Source organism: Bos indicus, chromosome X (genome assembly GCF_029378745.1).
Source record: "Bos indicus isolate NIAB-ARS_2022 breed Sahiwal x Tharparkar chromosome X, NIAB-ARS_B.indTharparkar_mat_pri_1.0, whole genome shotgun sequence".
Taxonomy (NCBI): Eukaryota; Metazoa; Chordata; class Mammalia; order Artiodactyla; family Bovidae; genus Bos; species Bos indicus.
In genome coordinates this window covers 40,163,354-40,179,129 of record NC_091789.1, presented here as the reverse complement: position 1 = coordinate 40,179,129, position 15,776 = coordinate 40,163,354, and the positions used below count along the sequence as shown (strand labels likewise).

The following is a 15,776-nucleotide window of genomic DNA, read 5'->3' as shown; positions in this document are numbered from 1 at the left end:
GCCAGAGCAGCATCCAGGTGATCCTTCCCTCTGTGATTGAAGAGGGAGAGATCAGCCTTCTCAGAAGTGCTGGCCCAGGCCAGTTGGGGAAACTGGTGTATAGCATCTTTGGGTTCCTGTTCTCTATGATGACATGGGGATTCATCTGTTTTCTTTAGAGAACTTTCAAACTTTGATTATTTTCGTAGAAGGCTAAATAGACTTCAGTGTCTTAACTTAGTGAATGATGTTGATCACAGTGTGTTTGTACTTACCCAGTTCAAGAACAAGAGCTTCACTGTTTTGTAAAAGAGACTGGAGACTCTTCCATTGTGTTTTGTGGTCCTGAACAGGATGCAATGGAATTGGAATTGGAACTGTTGTGGAAAAGTGAGCCTACTTAGCAGTAATATTGATGCAGGAAGAATTAGATGATAAAAGTAATTGTAGTGAATTCATGGTTCTGTCCTTCTTGTGTGTCATTTTCTAAAACTAAATTATCTCTCTCTATTTGGATTTGCCTGGGTTATTTTAGGAAGTAGCAGATAATTAATTGAGCCCCCTGCTCACTGGCTCGTGTATTCCAAAGACCTTTATGGAGCCTCTGCTCTGTGAAATGCTGTGTTAGCAGTGGGGACACTAGGAGAAGCAGGACACCCCCACACCTAGAGTGACGGTCTAGGAGCTGCAGTCACATGAGGAAGGTGGAAAGACATCCCCTAGTCGCAATGAACAATGCAACCCAGGGCGGGGTGGTGGGGTTACAGGAGGAGTGTTGGGCTGTTGGTGCCTGAGCCAGGGTGGTTTGGAGCTTGGGAAAGCTGGGTTCCTTCTGTGGGAGGTGATTGTGATGAGGCTGGGTGGTGGCAGCCCTCAGACTTGCAGACAGTGTGTCTGGGGGGTGACGGGAAATTCTGAAATGGATCATTGCTGTGAGGTGTCCTTTTGCATCTTGGATAAAGTCCAGAGAGATCTCTTTCTTGGGCAGGAAGGAAGGGGCCCTGGCTCTTGTCACATTGCTGTTGATCACAGGGGCAAATGAGGTGTTTTCATACCCCATGCTGCTGCTAAGTCACCTCAGTCGTGTCCGACTCTGTGCGACCCCATAGACGGCAGCCCACCAGGCTCCCCCGTCCCTGGGATTCTCCAGGCAAGAACACTGGAGTGGGTTGCCATTTCCTTCTCCAATGCATGAAAGTGAAAAGTGAAAGTGAAGTCGCTCAGTCGTGCCCAACTCTTAGTGACCCCATGGACTGCAGCCTACCAGGCTCCTCCATCCATGGGATTTTCCAGGCAAGAGTACTGGAGTGGGGTGCCATTGCCTTCTCCGTACTCCAAGACTAGGTACGGGTAAAATATCAGACAAATCCCAATCAAGGGACATTGTACAAAACATCTACTGAGTACTCCTCAAAACTGTCAATATCATCCAAAACAAAGAAATGTTAAAGCTATGGGGAAGCCAAGGAGACATTACAACTAAATGTTAGGCTGGTTTCCTGGCCAGGATCCTGGAGTGGGTAAAACCTATAGAAATCTGAGTAAAGTATGGGCTTTAGTTGATAATAAATAATGCATCAATACTTCCTCATTAATACTTCCTCAGTAATTCCTCAGTAATAAATGTATCATATTAATGTAAGATATTAGTAAGCGGGGAAACTGGGTGAGGGCATATGAGAAGTCCACGATTTTCACAAATATTATTCAAATCTTAAAGGGTTACAATGGAAAAGCTCAAATTAAAGTCTATTGACAGTTTCAAAATAAAAAAAAAAAAAAAGACAACGAAACTTTGGAGAAAAGATGCTGAGTGTGTTTAAAAAAGGGCAAAACCAATACAATATTGTAAAGTAAAAAAGAAAAAAAAAGAAAAAGACACAATTTAAAAAAAAAAAAAGGAAAAAGAAAGGAAACCAAATGCAAGCACACAGAACCTGTAAGTCTGAAACAACCCTTGCTAAATTATCTTCAGCTTTTCCTCTCCCTTAACCTCCAACCCCATAGAATATACTAACTGGGCCTCTTCCACCACAGAAACATCTCTGGATCCACTTTTTTATCAAGCCCCACAAACACTACCCTGATCCAACCTCATGATGTTTTGCCTGGATATGGGAAGAGCCACCACCTGGAGGCCAGGGGTAGACCTGGAACCCTGTATTGCCCAAAATCCACTTTAAGACGATTGCCAGTGTTATCTGCCACAGAAGAAGTCTGGCAAGTTCCAGCACGGGTCAGTGTCTTGCCAAAGATAAAAGAGTCCAGAGCAAACCTTTAGCTGTGCATACATGAGAGTGTGCTCAGTCGCACAGCCATATCCGACTCTTTGCGACCCCATGGAATGCAGTCCCCCGGGCTCCTCTGTCCGTGGGATTTCCCAGGCAAGAATACTTGAGTGGACTGCCATTTCCTCCTCTAGAGTACCTTCCCACCCAGGGATCAAACTTGCGTCTCCCACATTGCAGGCGGATTCTTTAACAGAGCCTCCAGGGAAGCCATGAGGAAACACAGGGCCTTCTCAGAAGAGCAGAACATTCACTGAGACTCCTTAAGCCAGGGGAGGCGCCTGTCCAATCGCTGATGCCCTGGGCAAGATCAGCTTGGGAACAGGGTGGTGTGTTTCCACACAGAGGCTGTTGCAGAAGATGCTGGATCCTGGAATTGACCTCCAGAAAAGTCGGTGGGGGACAGGGGGCAGTTTGGGCCTCCTAGCAGCCAAAGGCCTGAGGTTCTTATGTACCCAGAGCAAGAACCCAACCACACCTAACAGTCATATCCAATAAGGGGCATGAGGAGTACCTGTTATGAGAGCTGTCACGTATCCATCCTGGAGTGAAACCTGGGGCTGTGGTCCTGGCCTTGGCCCCAGAGCACGGATGTCCTCATGGAGGCCGGGGTGGCAGCTCACCTGCAGCAGCATCTGCTCCCCCCTCCCTCTCCTGGCCAGTCCCGGGCAAGTCAGATGGGATCCCCAGGGCCTTGCTGCTTCCACCTCTCTGGGGCAGCCGACCCTCTGCACAGCCTGCACCCCTGGGAGGCCAGATTCCTCTCCTCCCTGGTTCCTTTCCAAATCCTCATTGGAGTCTGTGGCCTCTGGCACCTAGGAGAGCGTCCTGGGTACGATCCCTGCCATCTGCTAGAGCCTGTCCTCTGCTCAAACAGCCCGACTGGCTCCTAGCTGTCTCCACGGGTGGCTGACCAGACACCCCTCTGCCTCTCTTACTCAGGCTCAAAAGCCATGACCTAACAGTCACATTCAAAGACCCTGAGTTTACTCCAACACGTGGGATTCCACAGGGAATGGTCTGATACACCTCAGGATTATATAGATGTGCCCCGCACATCCATGGCAATGATTACTACTGACCCACCATGAGGAGACTCGCCCAGGGGCTGCGTCAAGTCCTGCAGGTTCGAGATGAAGCACCGTGGAAGGCGATGCTGCCCTGGGACTTCCAGATAAAGATACACACATGAGGTCATCAGGACCAGGGCCTAAGCCGTTCTCAGTGGGGGAGGGTGGGGGAGGGGGGCAGGCAGGACAAAACCCAAGGCCAGGTTCTGAGGGAGAGGGGGCACTGTGGGCAGCAGGGGTGGGAGGCCTCATGACTGGGGCCCATGGGGAGTATGCTCCCAACCCCAACAGAGACCTTTGGCAGCTGGCTGCTGTCCTCCTGATGGGAGACCGGGCAGAGCCCCGAAGGGGCTTTCAGTGCCTCTCACCGGGGGTGGTGGCAGGCTGTGGGTGGGGGTGGGTGGAATTCCTTCAGCCAGCTCCCTGTGGGCCAGCCTCTCTCAAGGATCAGAAGTGCAGGACTTTAGTCTCTGGGAGAGAAGCCTCACTCAGAGTTGTCTATGTCTGTGTGTTGTCCTGACTTGATGATTAACTCCCAGGCACCCGTGTCCCTTCAAAACAAATGGTCGTGACAAAAAAAAAAAAAAAATGCTTCTTTTCCAAATTCACTGGTCACGGGTCATCACATGACCCTTCCAAAGTGAAGAGGCCTTGGCAGGGCCGTGTCCCCATGTGTGCATGGAGAGAGGAAGACAAGAAGTGACTGAACACCTGCTGCTGCTGCTGCTGCTAAGTCGCTTCAGTCGTGTCCGACTCTGCGCCACCCCACAGACAGCAGCCCACCAGGCTCCCCCGTCCCTGGGATTCTCCAGGCAAGAACACTGGAGTGGGTTGCCATTTCCTTCTCCAATGCATGAAAGTGAAAAGTGAAAGTGAAGTCGCTCAGTCGTGCCCAACTCTTAGTGACCCCATGGACTGCAGCCTACCAGGCTCCTCCATCCATGGGATTTTCCAGGCAAGAGTACTGGAGTGGGGTGCCATTGCCTTCTCCGTACTCCAAGACTAGGTACGGGTAAAATATCAGACAAATCCCAATCAAGGGACATTGTACAAAACATCTACTGAGTACTCCTCAAAACTGTCAATATCATCCAAAACAAAGAAATGTTAAAGCTATGGGGAAGCCAAGGAGACATTACAACTAAATGTTAGGCTGGTTTCCTGGCCAGGATCCTGGAGTGGGTAAAACCTATAGAAATCTGAGTAAAGTATGGGCTTTAGTTGATAATAAATAATGCATCAATACTTCCTCATTAATACTTCCTCAGTAATTCCTCAGTAATAAATGTATCATATTAATGTAAGATATTAGTAAGCGGGGAAACTGGGTGAGGGCATATGAGAAGTCCACGATTTTCACAAATATTATTCAAATCTTAAAGGGTTACAATGGAAAAGCTCAAATTAAAGTCTATTGACAGTTTCAAAATAAAAAAAAAAAAAAGACAACGAAACTTTGGAGAAAAGATGCTGAGTGTGTTTAAAAAAGGGCAAAACCAATACAATATTGTAAAGAAAAAAAAAGAAAAAGACACAATTTAAAAAAAAAAAAAAAAAGGAAAAAGAAAGGAAACCAAATGCAAGCACACAGAACCTGTAAGTCTGAAACAACCCTTGCTAAATTATCTTCAGCTTTTCCTCTCCCTTAACCTCCAACCCCATAGAATATACTAACTGGGCCTCTTCCACCACAGAAACATCTCTGGATCCACTTTTTTATCAAGCCCCACAAACACTACCCTGATCCAACCTCATGATGTTTTGCCTGGATATGGGAAGAGCCACCACCTGGAGGCCAGGGGTAGACCTGGAACCCTGTATTGCCCAAAATCCACTTTAAGACGATTGCCAGTGTTATCTGCCACAGAAGAAGTCTGGCAAGTTCCAGCACGGGTCAGTGTCTTGCCAAAGATAAAAGAGTCCAGAGCAAACCTTTAGCTGTGCATACATGAGAGTGTGCTCAGTCGCACAGCCATATCCGACTCTTTGCGACCCCATGGAATGCAGTCCCCCGGGCTCCTCTGTCCGTGGGATTTCCCAGGCAAGAATACTTGAGTGGACTGCCATTTCCTCCTCTAGAGTACCTTCCCACCCAGGGATCAAACTTGCGTCTCCCACATTGCAGGCGGATTCTTTAACAGAGCCTCCAGGGAAGCCATGAGGAAACACAGGGCCTTCTCAGAAGAGCAGAACATTCACTGAGACTCCTTAAGCCAGGGGAGGCGCCTGTCCAATCGCTGATGCCCTGGGCAAGATCAGCTTGGGAACAGGGTGGTGTGTTTCCACACAGAGGCTGTTGCAGAAGATGCTGGATCCTGGAATTGACCTCCAGAAAAGTCGGTGGGGGACAGGGGGCAGTTTGGGCCTCCTAGCAGCCAAAGGCCTGAGGTTCTTATGTACCCAGAGCAAGAACCCAACCACACCTAACAGTCATATCCAATAAGGGGCATGAGGAGTACCTGTTATGAGAGCTGTCACGTATCCATCCTGGAGTGAAACCTGGGGCTGTGGTCCTGGCCTTGGCCCCAGAGCACGGATGTCCTCATGGAGGCCGGGGTGGCAGCTCACCTGCAGCAGCATCTGCTCCCCCCTCCCTCTCCTGGCCAGTCCCGGGCAAGTCAGATGGGATCCCCAGGGCCTTGCTGCTTCCACCTCTCTGGGGCAGCCGACCCTCTGCACAGCCTGCACCCCTGGGAGGCCAGATTCCTCTCCTCCCTGGTTCCTTTCCAAATCCTCATTGGAGTCTGTGGCCTCTGGCACCTAGGAGAGCGTCCTGGGTACGATCCCTGCCATCTGCTAGAGCCTGTCCTCTGCTCAAACAGCCCGACTGGCTCCTAGCTGTCTCCACGGGTGGCTGACCAGACACCCCTCTGCCTCTCTTACTCAGGCTCAAAAGCCATGACCTAACAGTCACATTCAAAGACCCTGAGTTTACTCCAACACGTGGGATTCCACAGGGAATGGTCTGATACACCTCAGGATTATATAGATGTGCCCCGCACATCCATGGCAATGATTACTACTGACCCACCATGAGGAGACTCGCCCAGGGGCTGCGTCAAGTCCTGCGGGTTCGAGATGAAGCACCGTGGAAGGCGATGCTGCCCTGGGACTTCCAGATAAAGATACACACATGAGGTCATCAGGACCAGGGCCTAAGCCGTTCTCAGTGGGGGAGGGTGGGGGAGGGGGGCAGGCAGGACAAAACCCAAGGCCAGGTTCTGAGGGAGAGGGGGCACTGTGGGCAGCAGGGGTGGGAGGCCTCATGACTGGGGCCCATGGGGAGTATGCTCCCAACCCCAACAGAGACCTTTGGCAGCTGGCTGCTGTCCTCCTGATGGGAGACCGGGCAGAGCCCCGAAGGGGCTTTCAGTGCCTCTCACCGGGGGTGGTGGCAGGCTGTGGGTGGGGGTGGGTGGAATTCCTTCAGCCAGCTCCCTGTGGGCCAGCCTCTCTCAAGGATCAGAAGTGCAGGACTTTAGTCTCTGGGAGAGAAGCCTCACTCAGAGTTGTCTATGTCTGTGTGTTGTCCTGACTTGATGATTAACTCCCAGGCACCCGTGTCCCTTCAAAACAAATGGTCGTGACAAAAAAAAAAAAAATGCTTCTTTTCCAAATTCACTGGTCACGGGTCATCACATGACCCTTCCAAAGTGAAGAGGCCTTGGCAGGGCCGTGTCCCCATGTGTGCATGGAGAGAGGAAGACAAGAAGTGACTGAACACCTGCTGCTGCTGCTGCTGCTAAGTCGCTTCAGTCGTGTCCGACTCTGCGCCACCCCACAGACAGCAGCCCACCAGGCTCCCCCGTCCCTGGGATTCTCCAGGCAAGAACACTGGAGTGGGTTGCCATTTCCTTCTCCAATGCATGCAAGTGAAAAGTGAAAGTGAAGTTGCTCAGTCATGTCCGACTCGTAGCGACCCCATGGACTGCAGCCTACCAGGCTCCTCCATCCATGGGATTTTCCAGGCAAGAGTACTGGAGTGGGGTGCCATTGCCTTCCCCAACTGAATGCCTGACAGCTCTCCAATTCCACACTGCCTAGCAGATGCTCAACAAAGAGCAGCGGTTAGAACTTATAATGACACAATCTCCTTTGTTTTGGGGAAGAGAGTCTGAGCAGGTCACACGGGTCTTGAAATTCTCAACCATTTCCAAGTGTCCACTGACTATGTGGCAGATGCCACGTACGCGGCCAGAATCACATCTGTTCCCGTTGTTCTCTGGCACTCAGCAGGGAGAGCGGCCCCTTCAGCCCCCTGCACCCACCCGCACACCGCACTGCAGTAACCTCACCACCTCCTTAGGCCCGGAACTCGCTCCTGTCATTTGATGCCAGGCACAGCCTTAACCTGTTGAGTCTCTGCTGCCTCCACACTTCTGAACCTGCCTGAAGCCACGGACACTGGTGGATGTTGCATCTTTTCTGGCTAGTACGTATCTCTTTTGTCATTTGGATCTCAGACTCTGAGTCTAAGATAAATAAAAAAAAACCGTCAAAATCGCTGCTCTGTGTGTTTTCCTCTTAGGGGTTATATTATTCAACCTGGGTGTATGCATGTGTTTGAGGGGTGCGGAGCAGTGTCTTTCCCAGCTGGGAATCAAAGTTCCCAGGATCCAGTCACCCAGCAGGATTTCTCCACTTGGCAGCTTCTCTTCACTCATTTCATCCCTCTGAAATCTAGAGCATGTGCACAAGTGGCCAAAATAAAGTCCAGATGACCAAATAAATGGTCATTTCAATATACTTGGTAATCCGCTTTCCCAGGACAGAGAGTAGAGGGCCAGCCCAGGGACTGCTGGGCCATACTTCAAAGCAACATTTGCTCTTCTCCAGGATTCCAAGCAGATGGTGGGGCAGTGGTAGAAAACACGTCCTTTTCCCCTGTGGTCAACACCAATGCAACAACAGTCAGGACCCCTTCTTTCCTGCCCGAGAAAGAGATCTCTCTGTGTTTTATCCAAGATGCAAAAGGATACCTCACAGCGATGATCTGTTTCAGACTTTCCCGTCACCCCCAAGACACACTGCCTGCAAGTCTGAGGGATGCCACCACGCAGCCTCATCACGATCACCTCCCACAGAAGGAACCCAGCTTCCCAAAGCCCCCAGAACGCCCTGGCTCAGACACTGACATTCCAGCATTCCTCTAGGAGCCTGACCGCCCCGCCCTGTGTTGCCTGGTTTAGTGTGACTAGGGGACTTCTCTCCACCTTCTTCGTGTGACTACGGCTCCTAGATCATCGCTCATGGTGTGGGGGGTGTCCGGCTTCTCCTAGTGTCCCCACTGCTAACCCAGCCTTTCATGGAGCAGTGGCTCCATAAAGGTCTTCAGAATACACAAGCCAGTGAGCGGGGGGCTCAATTCATTATCTGCTGATTCCTTAAATAACCCAGGCAAATCCAAATGAACAAGAGATTATTTAGTTTTTGAAAATGACACACAAGAAGGACAGAACCATGAATTCACTACAATTACTTTTATCATCTCTTCCATCATCAATATTACTGCTAAGCAAGCTCACTTTTCCACAACAGTTCTAATTCCAATTCCATTGCATCCTGTTCAGGACCACAAAATACAATGGAAGAGTTTCCGATCTCTTTTACGAAACAGCAAAACTCTTGCTCACGAACTGGGTAAGCACAAACGCACTGTGATCAGCATCATTCATGAAGCTAAGACACTGAAGTCTATTTAGCCTTCTATGAAAACAATCAAAGTTTGAAAATTTTCTAAGGAGAACTGGTGAATCTCCACGTCATCGTACAGAACAGGAATGCAAAGAAGCTGATACACTGGTTCCCCAAACTGCCCCAGGCCCTCACTTCTGAGAAGGCTGACCGCTCCCTCTTCAATCTCAGAGCCAAGGATCACCTGGATGCTGCTCTGGCTCAGGCCACCTCATCCTCCTCCCTTGCAGCCTCTGCAGACTGCAGTGGGAAGGTCCTCAAAGCCCTTTGTTTGACCCCGAGCAGAAATGCCATGACTTCCCACTTGCTGGTCTCCGCATAAGCCCGGGGACCCCACAGGAACTCATAGCGAGCAGGGTGGCTGTAAGGCACCTGCCGGTACTCCAGGTACCCCTCCTGCACCCACGCGTGGGTCAGAAGCGCCCTGGGCTCCCCAAAGATGCAGTGCACACTCCCGACACACACACCCAATCTGCTGAGTGCTCCCCAGACCTTCTCCTCAGGGGCACGGTCTCCATTCCGCATGATCAGGTTAAGGACCAGCACCAGGAGGCCAGCCTTGGGGATGCTCTGCCCACTGTTCAGCATTGCGTTGCAGGTGAGGCCCAGGATGGGGACCATGATGTAGATGTGCTCCCTGGGGTCCACCTCCTTCACTTCCACGCCAAAGACCAGCTGCAGGCACTGCGAGGCTTGGTTGAAGACCACCGGGAAGTATTCCTGGTTATCCCTGAGGACCTTATTCAGCATTTCCGCCTGGGAGGTCAGCTCCTTGGCTCGATACTTGAGGAGCAGGAACTTCATTAGGCTAGCTATCATCTCATTCAGCGCTTCCTGGGGCAAGGACTCCCCAGTGCCTAAGGAGGACACTGTGGGGGAGGAGGCCGAGGCGGATGCAGCCACCCCTGCCTCAGCCCCCAAGAGCTGCACATTCACCGGGCCCTGGGCCTCGCCAGGGTCCTGAAAATCTTCCTCGGGCTTGCTCAGTTCACTCATCTCGACCACGAGCGCGATACCTGGGATCAAACCACAGACAGGAGTCAGCCAGGGTGACAGATGGGGACCACAGGCCAGGCTGGGGGAGAGAGGGGCTGTGAATGGCCTCAGCTGAGCACCACACCCTGGGCGGACTGACACAGGCAACCTACAGGTCTCCTCTTGAGGGCTGGGTGCTCTCAGACCTCACAGGGGCAAGCCTCCAGGGCAGCCAGTCCCCTGGCTACCGGAAGGAGGAAGTGAGGTGGCTCCGCAGGGTGCAGTCAGCACAGTCCAAGATTTCCAAGGCTGACAAGGTGGGGGATTAGGCCCTTGTGGGGTCCCTTCTGTTCTGGGGTGGGGAGCCCCTGGTGCACACTCAGGGTACCCTCCTCACCTTGACCCCTGGTACTGCCTGGACCTCCTCTGCCCTCTGACCTCAGGACACCAGCTGCAGCCCTCTGCCTTCGCCTCCTGGTTCCTGCAGCTCCTGTGAGAAAAAGGGAGGGGGCAGCTCGGGGGTATCCTGTGGCACTGCCCTGAGCCTTCTGTGACAGTACGAGGGGTGGACTCTGTGAGGTCCCCCCAGTTGTGTGGCGGGAGGTCCCCTCAGGGCTCCCTTGTAGTGCTCACCTTGCCCCTGGCACGACCTGGTCCCTCCCCTCTGGGGACCTGCATGGAAATTCAGAACAAGATCCCAGCCTCCACAGAAAGCGCTGAGGGGCTCCACACGCTGCCGAACCTGCCCAGGGCTTCCTGTGGGTCCTAGGCTGGGGAGATGCTCGGTCATCAGCTCCTCCTCACGTCCTGCCTGGCCTCCCAGCACTGACCACAGGGGTGGGGGTCTGCTTAGTCCTCCCTCGGGTTTGGGGAGTTCAGCCTCTGCCGACCTGAAGCCTCTGCCCTCCGCCCAGAAAAAACCTCACCTCCCGAGGTCCCTAAGCCAGAAGTCAAGAAACTGCTCACCCCACTCTAGGGCCTCCAAGAGTCCCCACAAGGGCTAGGATCCCTGCCTCCCTGTTGGGGTCTTTCCGCCTCAGTCCATCCTTGCATGCAGCCTGGCCCTCAGGCAGGACCGGAGACTGTCCCGTCCGCCATTTTGAGACCCCTCCGCTTTCACAAGATCCCCAGTCTCTCTGAGACCAGCATGTGAGAAAGGCAGACAGACAGAATGTGCTCCCAGGGCCGACTACAGGGGCGGGGATCTGTGGGGTTCCGTCGGTCCTCATGCAGGGTCCCCTCAGTCCTCCTTCAGGCACCTCACCTGCCTCCGGCCGGGACCTGGGATTCTCGCCTCTCCCCAGCTGAAGCCCCGCCCCTTGTACCAGGGCCCCAGTCTCTCCAAGACCCGGATGTCAGGAAGTCAGACCATGCCTGCTGCGCTCATCCTACCCCCACAGTTGCCCTGGACTGACGGCAGAGATGAGCTTCTCTGAGGTGTCCTCTGATTGGAGTTCAGGGTCCTCTAGTTCCTCCTCAGGGTCCTCAACCTGACACCCCACCAGACCTGGGAATTGGACCACCTAAGGCTCCGCCCCATATGCAAGGTCCCCAGTCTGAGATCCGGACGTCAGGAAGTCAGGCCGCCTAACCAGGTCTCCAGTCTGAGATCAGGATATGAGGAAGTGAAACCCCGCACATTGGGCTCATCCTACCCCAGGGCCGCCAAGGACCGGCAGCAGCTACAAGCTTCTCTGAGGTCTCCTCCGATTGGGGTCCAGAGCCCGCTCAGTCCTCCCTCAGGGTCCTCAACTTGAAACTCTGGAGGAGCCGGGCTTCTTCCCTCTGCTCACCTGAGGCCACGCCCCCTTTCCCAGGTCCCCAGTTTCTCTGAGACCTGGATGTCAGGAAATGCAACATGTGCTCATCCACCCTCTGTGCTCCCTGAGCCTTGATGTGAGGGTCCCGCCTCTGGTCAACACAAAGGGCATCCCCAGATCTGTCAGGGCTCAAGATGTGGTCCCTGAGGGATGATGAAAGGCAACCCCACTGATCCCTGCCCCTGCTGTCAGCCCTGGGCCACCCTGGTGGTGGGATGAGCACTTGGCAGCCTGTTCTGACTTGCGCATCTGCGTCTCAGAGACATTAGGCAACTGTTAGACGGGGCAGGGCCTCAGATGGGCAGGCGGGAAGATCTTAGTTATTTTGAGGGTCAAGGTGAGGACACTGAGGGAGGACTCAGGGGCTGCTGGACCGCAGAGCAGAGTGGGCCCTGGGAGGACACAGGGCAGACGAACCATGCTGTGTTTCCTGACATCCGGGTGTCAGAGAGACTGGGGACCTGGTATAGGGGGCTGACTTCCTGACATCCAGGTCTCAGAGAAACTGGGGTCCTGACATAAGGGATGGGGCATGAGTGGGGAGAGGAGAGAATCCAAAGTCCTACACAGAGACAAGTTGAGGTCCCTGAGGGACGACTGAAGGGACCCCAAGTGAAGACTCTAGGGACCCCAAGGTGAGACTGATGGAACCCCACAGATCTCAGCCCCTGTTATCGGCCCTGGGAGCCCTCGGGGTGAGAAGAGCACACTTGGTCTGTCCTGTCTTCCTGAGATCCGGGTCTGTGAGAGTAGGGACCTGGTGTGAGGAGCAGGGACCTCTTCCCACCTTTCCTGGTGGGGAGAGGACAGAGCCTAGGTCCACCAGAAGTCAAGGTGAACACCCTGAGTGAGGACTGAGGGTAGTCAGATCTCAGACCAGAGGGAACCCTGGTAGTCCCCAGGCAGGACGACCTCATGCCGCATTGCCTGACATCCCTGTCAGAGAGACAGGTGAAAGCAGCAGAGCCTCCAGATTGCAGACAGGACACTTGCAGGTCTTGCCTGGAGTACAGGCTCCATGCGAGGAGGGACAGAGGCAGTTAGACCCCAACAGGGAGGGATCTTGGCCCTTGCAGGAGGGTCTTGGAGGGCCCAGAGCAGGGTGAGCAGGGTGAGCAGTTTCTTGACATCTGGCCTAGGGACCTCGTGAGATGAGGTTTTTCGGGTGGAGTGCGGATGGCTTCAGGTTAGCAGAGGCTGGACACACCAACCCTGATGGAGGACTAAGCAGACCCCCGCCCCTGCGGTCAGTGCTGGGAGGCCAGGCAGGACGTGAGGAGGAGTTGAGGACCGAGCATCTCCCCAGCCTAGGACCCGCGGGATTCCCTGGGCAGGTGCAGCCTCATGTGGGGCCCCTCAGCACTTTTTGTTCAGGCTAGGGTCTTGTTCTGAGTTTCCTCGCAGGTCCCCAGAGGGTAGGGGCCAGATTGTACCAGGGGAAAGGTGAGCACTGCAAGAGAGCCCTGAGGGGACCTCCCACCACACAAAACTGAGGGGACCTCACAGAGTCCACTGCTCGTACCGTCAGAGAAGGCTCAGGGCTGTGCCACAGGATACCCCCAGCTGCCTCCTCCCTTTCTCTCACAGGAGCTCCAGGAACCAGGAGGCAAAAGCAGAGGTCTGAGGGCCATGTCCTGAAGTCAGAGAGCAGAGGTGGTCCAGGCAGTACCAGGAGTCAAGATGAGGAGGGTGCCCTGAGTGTGCACCAGGGGCTCCCCATCCCAGAACAGAGGGGACCCCACAAGGGCCTAATCCCACTACCTTGTCAGTTGTGGAAATCTTGGACTGTGCTGACTGCACCCTGGGGAGACACCTCACTTCCTTCTTCAGGTAGCCAGGGGACTGGATGCCCTGGAGGCTTGCCCCTGTGAAGTCTGAGAGCACCTTTCAAGAGGAGATGTGTAAGTGGCCTGTGGCCGTCCAGGCTGTGGTTTTCAGCTGAGGCTGTTCACAGCCCCTCTCTCCACCATCCAGGCCCGTGGTCCCCATATGTGCCCATCTCCCCCCCCCCCCCCACCCCCGCCTCACTCCTGCCTCAGGCTGTGGTTTGATCCCAGGCATCGCCCTCATGGTCGAGATGAGTGAGCTGAGCAAGCCCGAGGAAGAACTTAGGACCCAGGCCCAGGGCCCAGTGGAGGCTCAGCTCTTGGGGCCTGAGGCAGGGGAGACTGCATCTGCCCCCCCACCAGTCTCTGCCCTTGCCCCCGGTAGCTCTGAATGAGATGGTGGCCAACCTGATTAAGTTCCTGCTGCTCAAGTATCCAGCCAAGGAGCTGACCTCCCAGGTGAAAATGCTAAAGAAGGCCCTCAGGGATAACCAGGAGCACTTTCCGGCAGTCTTCAGCCAAGCCTCACAGTGCCTGCAGCTGGTCTGTGGTGTGGAGGTGAAGAAGGTGGAACCCAGGGAGCACATCTACATCATGGTCCCCACCATGGGCCTCACCTATGATGTGATGCTGAACAGTGGGCAGGGCCTGCCCAGGGCCAGCCTCCTGGTGCTGGTCCTCAGCCTCATCATGTGGAATGCAGACCACGCCCCTGAGGAGAAGGTCTGGGGAGCACTCAGCAGGATGGGTGTGTGTGTCAAGAGTGAGCACTGCAACTTTGGGGAGCCCAGGGAGCTGCTTACCCACACGTGGGTGCAGGAGGGGTACCTGGCATACCGGCAGGTGCCTGACAGCCACCCTGCCCGCTCTGAGTTCCTGTGGGTTCCCCAGGCCTATGCGGAGACCAGCAAGTGGGAAGCCATGGCATTTCTGCTCAGGGTCAAACAAAGGGCTTTGAGGGCCTTCCCACCCCTGTCTACAGAGGCTGCAAGGGAGGAGGACGAGGCGGCCTGAGCCAGAGCAGCATCCAGGTGATCCTTCCCTCTGTGATTGAAGAGGGAGAGATCAGCCTTCTCAGAAGTGCTGGCCCAGGCCAGTTGGGGAAACTGGTGTATAGCATCTTTGGGTTCCTGTTCTCTATGATGACATGGGGATTCATCTGTTTTCTTTAGAGAACTTTCAAACTTTGATTATTTTCGTAGAAGGCTAAATAGACTTCAGTGTCTTAACTTAGTGAATGATGTTGATCACAGTGTGTTTGTACTTACCCAGTTCAAGAACAAGAGCTTCACTGTTTTGTAAAAGAGACTGGAGACTCTTCCATTGTGTTTTGTGGTCCTGAACAGGATGCAATGGAATTGGAATTGGAACTGTTGTGGAAAAGTGAGCCTACTTAGCAGTAATATTGATGCAGGAAGAATTAGATGATAAAAGTAATTGTAGTGAATTCATGGTTCTGTCCTTCTTGTGTGTCATTTTCTAAAACTAAATTATCTCTCTCTATTTGGATTTGCCTGGGTTATTTTAGGAAGTAGCAGATAATTAATTGAGCCCCCTGCTCACTGGCTCGTGTATTCCAAAGACCTTTATGGAGCCTCTGCTCTGTGAAATGCTGTGTTAGCAGTGGGGACACTAGGAGAAGCAGGACACCCCCACACCTAGAGTGACGGTCTAGGAGCTGCAGTCACATGAGGAAGGTGGAAAGACATCCCCTAGTCGCAATGAACAATGCAACCCAGGGCGGGGTGGTGGGGTTACAGGAGGAGTGTTGGGCTGTTGGTGCCTGAGCCAGGGTGGTTTGGAGCTTGGGAAAGCTGGGTTCCTTCTGTGGGAGGTGATTGTGATGAGGCTGGGTGGTGGCAGCCCTCAGACTTGCAGACAGTGTGTCTGGGGGGTGACGGGAAATTCTGAAATGGATCATTGCTGTGAGGTGTCCTTTTGCATCTTGGATAAAGTCCAGAGAGATCTCTTTCTTGGGCAGGAAGGAAGGGGCCCTGGCTCTTGTCACATTGCTGTTGATCACAGGGGCAAATGAGGTGTTTTCATACCCCATGCTGCTGCTAAGTCACCTCAGTCGTGTCCGACTCTGTGCGACCCCATAGACGGCAGCCCACCAGGCTCCCC

The 15,776-nt window shown here is 53.6% G+C and overlaps 2 protein-coding genes across 2 annotated transcripts; one reads left to right on the top strand and one right to left on the bottom strand.

Annotated features, from left to right (window-relative positions):
* Positions 1 to 8,739: 8,739 nt before the first annotated feature.
* On the bottom strand, positions 8,740 to 11,263 carry LOC139181049 (melanoma-associated antigen 8-like). The gene is made up of 3 exons (XM_070783776.1): positions 10,640 to 11,263; positions 10,404 to 10,496; positions 8,740 to 10,047 (listed from the first exon to the last, which is right to left on the bottom strand). The coding sequence occupies exons 1-3, from the start codon at positions 10,794 to 10,796 to the stop codon at positions 9,233 to 9,235; spliced, it is 1,065 nt and encodes a 354-aa protein (XP_070639877.1). The 5' UTR covers positions 10,797 to 11,263; the 3' UTR covers positions 8,740 to 9,232.
* Positions 11,264 to 13,672: 2,409 nt separating this feature from the next.
* Positions 13,673 to 14,666, top strand: LOC139181496 (melanoma-associated antigen 10-like). The gene is made up of 3 exons (XM_070785024.1): positions 13,673 to 13,727; positions 13,866 to 13,907; positions 14,038 to 14,666. The coding sequence occupies exons 1-3, from the start codon at positions 13,673 to 13,675 to the stop codon at positions 14,664 to 14,666; spliced, it is 726 nt and encodes a 241-aa protein (XP_070641125.1).
* Positions 14,667 to 15,776: the final 1,110 nt, after the last annotated feature.